The sequence below is a fragment of the Helicoverpa zea genome, chromosome 31, assembly GCF_022581195.2.
Source record: "Helicoverpa zea isolate HzStark_Cry1AcR chromosome 31, ilHelZeax1.1, whole genome shotgun sequence".
NCBI lineage: Eukaryota > Metazoa > Arthropoda > Insecta > Lepidoptera > Noctuidae > Helicoverpa > Helicoverpa zea.
This window is the reverse complement of record NC_061482.1, coordinates 12,577,593-12,590,732: the sequence shown is the minus strand read 5'-3', so window position 1 is coordinate 12,590,732 and position 13,140 is coordinate 12,577,593. Positions and strand designations below refer to the sequence as shown.

At 37.9% G+C, this 13,140-nt stretch overlaps 1 protein-coding gene across 1 annotated transcript in view; it reads left to right on the top strand.

The window, feature by feature from the left end:
• LOC124645304 (trypsin alpha-4-like) overlaps positions 1–13,140 on the top strand; it is a 45,469-nt gene that overhangs the window by 30,312 nt on the left and 2,017 nt on the right. The window contains exon 6 of the mRNA XM_047185103.1: positions 9,003–9,199. Within this exon, the coding sequence (XP_047041059.1) occupies positions 9,003–9,199 (197 nt within the window). The remainder of the gene's footprint in view (positions 1–9,002; positions 9,200–13,140) is intronic.

Here is a 13,140-nt window from a genome sequence, read left to right as displayed (position 1 = left end):
GCCTTTTTAAAAAAGTTTGCCCGCTCTTAACATCGGTGCTTTTTAAATATCATTGCACTCGATTTTTTTTTAATCTAACGTGTGGTTTCGGCAATGTTACACATTTTAAATATAAAAGAAGGTAGGTACTCTAAGGTAAGGTAGGTACCCACCTAGGTACTCTGTACATAAAAGTAGATACTCTAGTTGTCGGATCTCAGTCTGATTCTAAAACGTGAAGTTTGAAGTATGCATTCGTTTTAAGCTGTAGACATTGCGGGGAGAGTGGGGGTAAAAAGTACGTAGCGGGAGAATTTCTAGAAGAAAAAAACAAAAATGAATAAAGTAGCATTAAAAGAGTACACATTAATAATAATTATTGTGAGAACTGTATCCTCGCTACATATTATTAAAATATTTTATTATATTTAGATTTGGTTAGGATTAATTCTCGATTATCTGGAAATTTTGGCTGATATTTTTAGTAAGCTGCCGAATTTGGGTATTTTCCATGAAGTTGGTAGTTTGTTACTAGGCTAGTGTTGGTAGTCTAACTAGTTGTTGGTAGTCGTCATGGTTACTGTAACGAGACAAATGAAACACGAACGCGGTGATCATTGCGAAGTACAAGACAACGGTTTACACTAAATTGCTATTGTTGTACAACTTAAATGCTTTACTTTGTTAGTCTTATTTATTTCTGATTTTATTAGGTACTAACACTAATTTTAAGTTAGGATGAAACATTGCAAATATGTATGGGATATAAGAAGCTAATTTTTTCACAGTAATTTTTGTTTGTATGAAAAATCCATGAATTCTTTTTTTAGAGTTCCGGAGTTGAATAGGAACCAAGTTTCATCAAAACTGTCTGGCCGTTCTCTGTTCGTTCGCGGATAAAGACAATGACGTTAGCACTAAAAAACTGTTTCTTACCAGTATGTATATCAATCACGTTGGAGGTTACTCGTTGTGCGTATTTCGACACATACACTCGAAAAGTTCCTTAAGGAAGATTTCTGTAAGGTGTTATGTGAAGGGTTTCGCGACACCAGTCAGCGAAACACGACGTCGAGTCTTCGAGTGCATTAACATTAGTATCAAAGTATTTAATTTATATTATGTATTTATACTATTTTATATAAAAAAACATATAGTATAGATTTGGGCCTTGATGTCTGAAATTGATGGATAGTTAATTAAATAAAAATCGGTTATAATTTTTGCCTGCAAATGCAATATATTTTTAGTCGAAGCGTTTTATTAATTGCGTAACAGATAGAAATAGGTTTGATTAAAAAAAAAATCTTATTTTCAGCCTCATTTTGGGTGAACACAGTTCCGTTTTAGTCCATTTCTCCCCTATCCCGATACTTAGTCCTACTAAGCACTTAGGGGGGATTTGAAGATCATAAAAACTAGCAGTATGGCGACGCATAAACCGCGGCTTAAATATCTCTTGAAAACATTTGCACTAGCAGGAATATCTTTAAAAAGAAATTATATTTAAAAAATCATTGGAAATCTTTTGTTATTATAAAATCGACGTGCTTACGTAGATTGTATAAATTAATAAGCACTTACATGGAATCCCGATAATGTGAAAATTTTAAGTAGCTGCCAATTTTCATATTTTCACCTTTTAATATTGCGCAAATGAGAGCTTTAACGTGTTTCGTAGAATTCGGACGCACACATGCACACTTATTATGGTTTGAGGTTAATAACGTGAAAAGCTCCTTATTAACATGTGCTGTGTTAAGTTTCATTTCCGAGTCGAAATCTTTACGTTCATCCGAAACTACTGAAGAATTTCCATACATTGGTTTACTCGTACCTACGTCATTTGCGTCAGCAGCAAGTCATGGATGGGTACCTTTAACGAATGGCCTGCAGGTCTTAACTTTTCATTCTGCAGTTATTTCACTGAATATTGAAGTGCTGTCAATATATTAAATGCCAAAGTGAGTATTTGGCTTGCATGATAAAACTGGAGTAACGAGGTTAAGTTTTTATTTTATGCAGAGGTTTTTGGTTTTATTATTAAATCACGGGTAAAAAATAGTTATACAGTTTCAAAATATTTTTTGTAACTATCAGAGAAATGCTACAATATTTTTTCATGTGCTTGCAACATGCTTAAATATATACCTAATAAGCTCAATAATTATATAGAAACTATATAATCATAATTAGTAATATTTCGAACACTAATTATTATTAAGCTGGATATTATCTTCTGTTCGCGCCTGCTTTAATTTAACGTAAAAATTAGCCTCGAGCAATAATAGATAATTTGGCTCGAAATACAAAATTATTTTGAATGTGTACCTAATTATTAAATTACTAGTTGTTTTCCGAGGTAACTACGTCCCGCATCTGGTTAAAAAGTGACTTTGTCCTTTCTCAGCCGCTAAACTAGGGAGCCAACATTTAAGTAGACTGAGTTTCTTTCGCATACATAATTATAGTCAGGAATTAAGGATCTTATATGAATAAAAAGAATAATTTATTGTGACAATAATTTGTTTACAGCAGTGTGTACAGAATCCTCTTTTAGACAAAGACAATATGCCTGTAGTAAAAGAATCTGCCCCTCCCTATTTGCATAGTGTGATAATTAACACAATAAACTAAGAAAATAATAAAAATACAAAAAATAAAAACTTTAAGGAACAATTTCAAAAAATTAAAAAGAGAACATAATTGTGTGTGTGTGTGTGTGTTTGTGTGTGTGTGTTTGCGTGCGTGCGTGCGAATCTTATGGAATCTCTTTCGCAGTTTCAGGTACCTACTTCCTCAGCAAACACTTAATAACGCAGTTATAATATAGGTCCCAGTGGGGCCCACCAGGGTCAAAACCTTCCGGGGCGGCGGCGGAATTGTTCGAAAGAGTTACCGCGGTCCTGGTACATCATCATCTCCCGGGCCTTTTTCCCAACTATGTTGGGGTCGGCTTCCCCTATACAAGGCGCCCTAGGTCTCGGCCCTGGTACATAAAGGGCTTAAAAAGGAACATGATGGGTTTTAGTCAGTAAGAGTATGACACATCTTGAGGAAACCTGGACTATAAAGTCTGAAATCACCAACCCGCATTGAGCAAGCGTGGTCATTAATGTTCAATCCATCTCCGTGTGAGAGGAGGCCTGTGCCCAGCAGTGGGACGATAAAAAGGCTGTAACAGTAACAACAGTATGACACTCCCTCACGCTGCACCCACAGCGGGGTCATTTGGTGATATCCTATAAAAAACAAGACATGTACCTACTACTTACAACGATTTATCATTTTTTTTATTTTCGCAATAATCTAACAATAAAAGAAAAACAAAACTAAAAAAAAAACAATTTCCATCTCGAAGTAACACAATATAACGTCGCAAGTACGAGGACTCTAGGACACAAATTGCTACATTAATGTTAGACATTAATTTAAGCTACTAGGTTCCTTCGTAAAAGCTGTGGCTCTTCAAGTAATATTGCCGTAAACTTCGAGTAAAACAGATTTGATAAGTCTCGGTTTATGCTTTTGAAAGTTTAAGTTAAGGAAAACATTTTGCATTTTGAGTTTTTTACTCAAAGAAGTAAGATAGTCGCTTTGGCATGTAACCCTGTAGTTTACACAAAGGGTACGTGAGTAACAGAAGCCCGTTCTTTTCTTCTAATAAAAAATAAACTAAAGTTCCTAGACTTCTAAGACGCTGCACAAGGTACATCCTCTTATAAATTTAATTTTTATCCCCCGGTAAAAGGTAAATAAAAACAGTGGTGGTGCCAACAACATTCAATCCCGTTTAACGGCAATTTGATAATCTCCCCGGGCCCGGGAGTTTAAAAGTAGTTAAATTACTACCGTAGGCATACTAACTTGATTTAGGGAATTTGCGCTCTTGAAAGAAAGTCTGTGAAAGTATAAGCCGCAAGACAGTCGAAATACAAATATAATATTTTATCTGAATAAAGCTCGCGAGCCTTGCTAGTGTGTGTAAATAAATATACATACACGCACACTGTCTTTGTATGACTCGGCGATTTGACCACAACTGACCGCCGACAAGCTTACGCATACAACAATAACGTGCATGTACATTTACACACACAAGTTTGGCTCACCCGCTTTCGCGAAATAAAACATCTATAACGTGAAATACATAGTATTTTAACTCACTCTCACATAGCATATACATACGTTTATACATGTAGGTATGTAAGTACATAATACACTAGTCACGCCCGAACATAGAATTCGCATTGACAGCAGGAGCGAGCTTCATACTATTTGCTATCACTGCAAATCAGTTGGCTTTACGTACCAGGAATCACCTTACATGCCAAATCTTGTCAACGTTTGTTTGCAAAAAATACGAATGCTGACATATTTTCAACTAAGCACAAGCACTTCAAAGGATTTACTCGTCGATCGTTTACTTTGACTTTACAGATTCTTGTAAGATCTGACTCTTTTTATTCACATACGGCTGATTTCAATAACCTGTAGGTACCTACATATGTTGATTGATGCTTAAAAGAGACTTACTTCTTTGGGGCTTCCGTCAAGTTTCAATAAGGCTCCGAAACTTCTGAACCGGCTGAAAGAATTCTTTCCCTTTTGAGAAACTAGACAATTCCCGAGTAACATAGGCTATATTTTGACCAGGTACGGCAAGAAGTGCCATCGAGTGAAACCACGGGAACCAGCTAGTCTCAGTTTAAAATAAAGCAGCGAGTTTAAGCCCCGCAAACTTTTGCTTCATGGCGAACAATTAATATGAACGCTGAACGATCAAACCCCAAATAATGAATACCTGTGTAAATAATTGCATTTTATGTGGTTGCACCGTCCCCGCAGGCTGCCAAAGTCATTTAAAATTAATAATTTTCACGAACCTCGCCGAACGATTATCGTACAACATTTTCAAGTCTTTTATCGAAATATTTTAACAGAATATTAATCAATTTAAGAGAACTATGGAAATAATTAAATGAAGCAAACATTTTAAAACTTGAAAAATACTAATTAGAAACAAAACAACCCCTTTTGTCGTTCGTTAATCTAGAAAACTTGCTCACGCAAATGCAATTATCGAAAAAGCAAATAATACGAGTAATAATATTTTTAACAAGGCTTCAACCGCTTTTCACTTCCCGTTATTTCAGTTTGACGTTAAATCGATAAATACCAGCAAACGCCTTTTAACATTATTGCTTTGGTTTGTTTAATAAGTTTCTAAATAGGCTTATTGTGGCCCTTTTAGACCTTGTCCAGAAGAAGCGAATTCGTCGCGAAACGTTTCGCGCGAATTCATTCGCGCGCTATTGAGATACTAGGCACGAATACATCGCGTCCACAAGCATCGCGCGAATTCAAAATACGCGCATAAATCGCGTGCATAACGCCAGACCCCCGACTCGCGCGTGATTCGCGCATATTGCGCCCTTTCTGGACAAGCCCTTAGAGTACTCTCACACTGTAGACTTTTTAGTTGGGCAACTGTTTGATCAGGCGCTTGGTATTTGGCCAAATAAAACCTTTGATTGAATTCTAAATATAGAGGTCAGTGTTGAATTCACGATTTTCTTTACAAAAATGCTTTTCCAATCACTAGGGCAACAGTCGGCCGACTATTTAGTGTGCATTATGCGGGTACTCTTGCTTGACATACAAGATTTAGTAGTCCCCAGGCCGGCGAACAAATTTTTTTTTGATACATATACATTTAAGACTTTGTGAGTGCCTTCCTTACGATGAGTCCGACAAACTTTTCGAATGCGCAAATTTTGGTGCCGCTGCGTTTTTTAATGCTTGACTCCTGAAATTGTCGATATGACGTCACTATGGCTCTTCGTACATACACGTTTCATCTTTTGAGATTCGTTTAATAAAGTTAACTAGAGAATGGTGGTCAACTTGTCCAATAAAGATCGTGCTGCGTTTGGAGTGTCCACCATCCTGATAATGTCGATATGACGTCACTATGACTCTTCGTACATACCTGTTTCATTTTTTGAGATTCGTTTAACAAAGTTAACTAGAAAATGGTGGTCAACTTGTCCGATAAAGATCGTGCTGCGTTTGGAGTGTCCACCATCCTGAAAATGTCGGTATGACGTCACTACGACTCTTCGTACATACCTGTTTCATTTTTTGAGATTTGTTTAATAAAGTTAACTAGAAAATTGTGGTAAGCTTGTCCGACAAAGATCATGCTGCATATGGAGTGTCCACCGTCCGGAAAATATAGATATATTTTAAGATTTGGTACAAAGTACTGACAATTGCTGTGAAGTATGTTAATAGTAAATGTTGCATTTAGAAAGTCGTTTCGAATGATATATGTATCATTACTACAGGAGAGATTTATTAACTCGAAAACACCTATCGATAAAATAATCTTATATAAGCTCTAGCTTCTGAAATACTAACAATTCACCGAAGTTGTTTAATATGAAATGTTGCATTTAAAAACGTCTTTTGAATGATGTATAACTCATTACTAGAGATGGGATTTATTTAATTGATAACATCTATCAATAATTATAATTTTAAATAAGCTCTAGCTTCTAAACTACTACCAATTTGTCGGAAGTATGTTACACGAAATGTTTCATTTGGAAAGGTTTTTCAAATGATATATAATTTGTTACTAAAGAAGTAATGGATTAGCTTGACAGAACCTACCGATAATATATTCTTAGAAAAGCTCTAGCTTTTAAAGTACTAACAATTTGTCGGCGTTATGCTAATACAACCTTGCGCTTAAAAAGATCTTTTGATTGAAATATGGCTCATAACTTTAAGTGAGATGTTATTCCTTAACACAATGTAAAGTATCAATAATATGCCTTAGGTCAGTTATGTCTTCCAAAATACTAAGAATCGGTAAGTGGTATGTTAAGACGGAATATAGCGCTTAAAAAGATCTTTCGATTGACATATGGTTCATACCTAGAGGTGGGACATTATTCCCTAACATAGTAAAACCTATCGATAATACGCCTTATTTGGGCTATATCTTCTAAAATACTAAGAATTGATAAGTGGTATGTTGAGACCAAATGTTGCACTTAAAAAGACCTTTTGATTGATATATAGTCCATTAATAGATGTGGGATATTATTCCTTAACATAATATAAACTATCAACAATACGTCTTAGTCAGGCTACTTTTTCTAAAATAGTAATTAAAATTGGTAAGTAGTATGCCAATTTAATATACTTAAATAATGCACGTGAATATTTAAGTCAGAAATTGACAAAAAGAATAAACTTCTTCCAATTGTAATATTTTTTTCTCATTTTCTTGTCGAACTGACTATTTGCCTCACTACATTTGTCGGACAAGTCGATATTTGCAATAAGAATAGTATTATCTATCATTGTTGTATTTGACCGACATGTATGTATGGGGAGACACAGTGACGTCATATCGACATGTTTCGGATGGTGGACACTCCAAACGCAGCATGATCTTTATCGGACAAGTTGACCACCATTTTCTAGTTAACTTTATTAAACAAACCTCAAAAAATGAAACGTGTATGTACGAAGAGTCGTAGTGACGTCATACCGACATTTTCAGGATGGTGGACACTCCAAACGCAGCACGATCTTTATCGGACAAGTTGACCACCATTCTCTAGTTAACTTTATTAAACGAATCTCAAAAAATGAAACGTGTATGTACGAAGAGCCTACTGACGTCATATCGACAATTTCAGGAGTCAAACATTAAAAAACGCAGCGGCACCAAAATTTGCGCATTCGAAAAGTTTGTCGGACTCATCGTAAGGAAGGCACTCACAAAGTCTTAAATGTATATGTATCATAAAAAAATTTGTTCGCCGGCCTGGGGACTATAGGTATTTTATGAGATCGTAGGCAAGGCTATGGCTTAATTTTTTTCATACAAAAGTTTTCGTTGGTGATACATTGTTCGTTGTTGCAAATTTTTCGAGTAGAGACACAAAAATAGTAGCAAACAGTTTCATTTTTAACGTGTACGCTGGATTTTAGTTTTGAGTTACCTACTACTTTTGACAGCTCATACCGCGTCTGATAGTCCTAGAGGAGCTAAGTGGCTACATATGAACGTTCGACCAATCAAATTGGTGATACGCGAATGTTCGTGACCGCAGCAATTTAAATTGTATCGTCTTCTAGACAGTAATGCTTACCTGTCTACTAAATTATTCACAGATATTTCAGATTTCTATGCTATTATTTCTTACTTACTCCAATCTATTCAGTTTGCAACGTGAAAACTCGTAACAATGAACCAAAGTGAACGCTAATATCCTTATTGTTATTATACAGCACTACGCAGTTCTGCCAACCAAATTTCATTCCAAATTCGAAGAGGAAGAATAATATTCGCAAATGTATTTGTTTATATCTCACAGAAGCTCTTTTCAGATTGCACATCAGACCTGCATTTGTACGTAAAAGGATTACTTACTCGCGGCGCGGAAAAACTCACTTTTACATGTCTAGATTTTCCCTCGAGCATAAGATGCAAGTTTACCAACGTATTTACAAAAAGATTTACTTAAAAATGCCTTATTTTAATGGAATAACAATCGCCGCCGTTGAAATAGCCTCGGGTAAAACCTGCCTATTTTTATTATGGTACGAATAAGTAATTCTTTTCAGTTTTCCACGAGCTTAACAGAAATAGCCGCATTAAGTCGAGCTATGAAATAAATGAAAATATTTAACTTGTGGAATTTTGCAGTTGTTTACGTCACAGGTTTACTTGAACTTCAAATTGATTCTAATTATAAATCACTGTATTATTAAACGTACCTTATATCTGAAAACATACTTTATGAAGTTCCTACGTTTAATCTTCTAAAGTAAACGTTACGTACAAAGACATTACAAAATAATTCATACAGCTTTATCAATAATTGTTTCTGATTTAAAACATACCAACATTATTCACATTATCGAATGTTCATTGTTCACATTCAAACTATTCTAAACTGAATAGGTATTGAAAGAAGCAATCCGCATTTTGTTCACAGAACGGTGTCATTTTGAAGCCGGGGATGCTTTGTGTCGGGAAGTCCCGGAAGGAGGACAATGTGACGTCATGCCTGGCAGTCCCGGGCGCCCCACTGGTGGTTGGGGGCCATCTTACTGGCTTACTGTCTTGGGGCTACGGCTGCGGATATGTAAACGATCTGCCGCTGGTTTATACCAATATGCAGTATTATCAACCGTGAGTATGTTTCTACATATTTATCTTGAATCTTTTTAGAGCTAGCTATTTTGAGTTTAATGGTTATTTTAACGAATTTTTATTTATAAGAAATATCTAAAATAATCCTCCTCCTCCGAGCCTTTTCCCAACTATGTTGGGGTCGGCTTCCAGTCTAACCGGATTCAGCTGAGTACCAGTGCTTTACAAGAAGCAACTGCCTATCTGACCTCCTCAACCCAGTTACCCGGGCAACCCGATACCCCTTGGTTAGACTGGTGTCAGACTTTCTGGCTTCTGACTACCCGTAACGACTGCCAAGGATGTTCAATGACAGCCGGGACCTACAGTTTAACGTGCCATCCGAAACACAGTCATTGGTGTCTAAGATATACTTAGAAAGTACATACAAACTTAGAAAAGTTGCATTGGTACTTGCCTGACCTGGAATCAAACCCGCACCCTCATACTTGACAGGTTGGTTCTTTGCCCACTAGGCCACCACGACGAAATAGCTAAAATAATAATAAAAAAGAAACTTGTTCTTATGACACAACATGTCACGTGCATGTGGCATTTCTTTATATTTTCAATTTATTTCTTTACATTTACGTAGTCGTGTTTACCGTTTCATCAACGCGTTTTTCCTGGTCCTCAGCAGCAGGATTTTATTTGTTGTCTAAATTAATTGAAATGTTAAAGAGAAAAGCGAAAAAAAATCATTCGACGTACAGAGCGCCGAAAAATGTGTTGTTTATTTTAGATTCGTAAAAGTGTATCCTATTTCACAACTAAGGTAAACGTACCAATAGTCGTCGGATTTCGGAAATCACTGACTTTGAAGCGCTACTGTGTGTTAAATATTCAATAGAAAATGAATTTTTTTGCATGACGTGATAGAGTATTTATTCGTTATTCTAAGTAACTAATGTTTTTTTAATCATTTTGATGGGTTTATATACTTATTAAGGCAAAAGTAAAAAAATGGCGATTTGTACCAATAGTCGTCTGATTTGTACGGATACTCGTCAAATATTCCCAGTACTCGTCAACTTTTAATGCTAATGTAAACTCTCTGCTCTTGAACATAAAGTTCAAGTTCTGTACATTTTTTTGTGGTTGAATTTGTTAAGCATACTTTTGCCTTTGAAACATTAGGTAGATAGATAGAAAATCAAATCCCTATTTAGAATAGCAGGTCATATACTGTTAGAAGATCAGTTATTCAATATAACAGATACATAATTGCATTTTAATTTATATTCCTAACTATCAAACGCTTGGAATCACAAAATCAGTCTATAAAATATGTACCTATATGTTATATTTCTTAATCATAATAACCGTGCAGTCATGTGCATATGTGGCACGAGTAAAATTATTACTATTAAAATATTTAAATTGTAAAATAAAATAATCAGTTTTCACAAAAAATAAACGCCACATTCATTAATCAGCCATAGGATGTCCACTGCTGAACATAGGCCTCCCCCTTGGATCTCCACAGATAACTGTTGGAGGCGACCTGCATCCAGCGTTTTCCGGCGACCTTTATAAGGTCGTCTGTCCACCTTGTTGGTGGACACGTGCGCTTACTAGTCCATGGTCACCACTCCAGCACTTTTCGACCCCATCGGCCATCTGCTCTGCGAGAAATATGGCCTGCCCATTGCCACTTCAACTTGCTAATCCGGTGGGCTATATCGGTGACTTTAGTTCGTCTACGGATCTCCTCATTTCGGATTCGATCACGTAGAGAAACCCCGAGCATAGCCCTCTCCATAGCTCGTTGAGCGACTTTGAGCTTTGAGATGAGGCCGTTAGTGAGAGACCACGATTCGGTGCCGTAAGTCAGCACTGGTAACACACATTGATTGAAGACTTTCGTCTTGAGGCAGTGAGGTATGTCGGACGCAAAGATATTGCGTAGTTTCCCGAACGCTGCCCAGCCGAGTTGGATTCGGCGGTTGACCTCTTTCTCGAAGTTGGACCTACCTAATTGGACTACTTGTCCTAGGTAGATATATGAGTCAACAACTTCGATTACCGAGCTTCCAACAGAGAACGGGGTGGGCTCAACATGGACATTTGACATAATTTTCGTCTTGTCCATGTTCATTTTCAGGCTCACCCGTTGTGAAACTCGGTCGAGGCCATCGAGCATCATACTGAGTTCCTCCATCGACTTTGCCATGACTACAATGTCATCGGCAAACCGAAGGTGAATGATGTATTCGCCGTTGATATTGATGCTAAGTCCATCCCATTCCAGGAGCTTAAAGGCGTCGAGCCTTGGTTTCGCTGTATGGTTAACGGTTAACACAATTTGTATTAAAGAGACGCAGATTGTGTCGCAAGGACTTATGTAGATATTCGTCTATTGAGCTGCTTATATAACTTCGCGTCGCTGGAAGACTGCAACTGTAGCAAGCGTCCTTCAGTCATGAGGTTTAAGGTTTGGTCGGTCAGTTTTTAAGGTCTATCTTTACGGCAGGATCTAAAAAACTTAGACCCTACCGTGCGGACAGTTTCCACTAGCCCGTCGTTGATCTCGTCCACTGATGCTAGGTTCTCAAGGCAAGCCAAGCGATTAGAGAGCTCGAGTTGAAAGCTTTCTGGGTTTTGTATATGGGACCGAGTAGGTCGGAGCGTAGACTTCATCAGACTGGACCTTTCAAGTTTAACATTAATATTCAGCGAGGCTCTTACGATTTGGTGATCGCTACCGGTTTTTATCCTATTGATCACAGAGACGTCGCTGTATCCGTTTCTTGTCGGTCATGAAGAAGTCTATCTCGTTTCTCATGAAACCATCGGGACATAACCAGGTCCATTTCCTGTGAGGCGGCTTCTGGAAGAAAGAGTTCATCATGAAGAGTCCCTTTTTCTCCAGAAAGTCGGCCAGCCTCTGTCCCCTAGGGTTCCGTTGCTCATACCCAAATTGCCCCTCTCTCAACTCATCACCGCTTTTCTTTCCCAACTTAGCATTAAAGTCCCCCATAACAACAGTGAAGTGGGTTTTGGAACTATGTATGGCTCTACTTACGTCCTCATACATAGTCTCCACCTCATCATCGGAGTGTGATGAGGTCGGTGCGTACACCTGAATGACCTTCAGCGAATATCTTTCGGATATTCTCAGTATTAGGTAAACCACCCTGTTTGATACACTGTCGATGGATGTTATGTTGTTTACGAGGGACTTGTGAACGAGAAACCCGACACCACCTTGGGACTATTGGTCGCCCTCCCGGTAGTAGAGCAAGTTACCAGACTGCAGGATAACTGTGTCCTCTCCCTCTCTACGGACTTCGCATAACCCTATAATGTCCCAATGTAACTTGCTCAACTCCTTTTAAAGCTCGCAGATCCTTTAACCAGTCCTCAATGTGCGTATGTTGTGTGTTACCAGGGCCAGTCATCGTGGGGGTGGGTAGCCGGATCTCTTCCGGGGATTCTTAACACCCCCTGCTTCGCCGTTACCTTGACCGCTACCCGCGCCAGGAATAGCGAAGCTGCCGGGGACGGGGGGCCTAGTTTCTGTGCCTATCATAATCATATAATTTGCCGTTAATCGCCACGCTTGGCAGGCGGGTTGGCGATCGCAGTGAGGGTGTGCGGTACACGGAGGGCGCTGCTGCCCGACCTCCGGTTTGTCCCTTAGTCGCCTCTTACGACACCCACTGGATGATTTGGGGGAACTCAATTCTAAGCCGGCGTTCCACGGCGGTTTAGAATTTCATTATTCTATTCTAAACAGCTTCTATGACTTTTAAAAGGCCCTCTTGCTTGTAGTTTCTTACAGTCATGATCTGCTATTAAAATGACGATGATGCAATCACTAGGTACATACAATTTTAAATAAAATTTTTTTACTTAAGATTACTCTTTACCCATCAATATCGAATACGACAAGCAAAGAAGTGACAGCGCTGGAAGCTATGTCATCTTAGTTTTAAAAC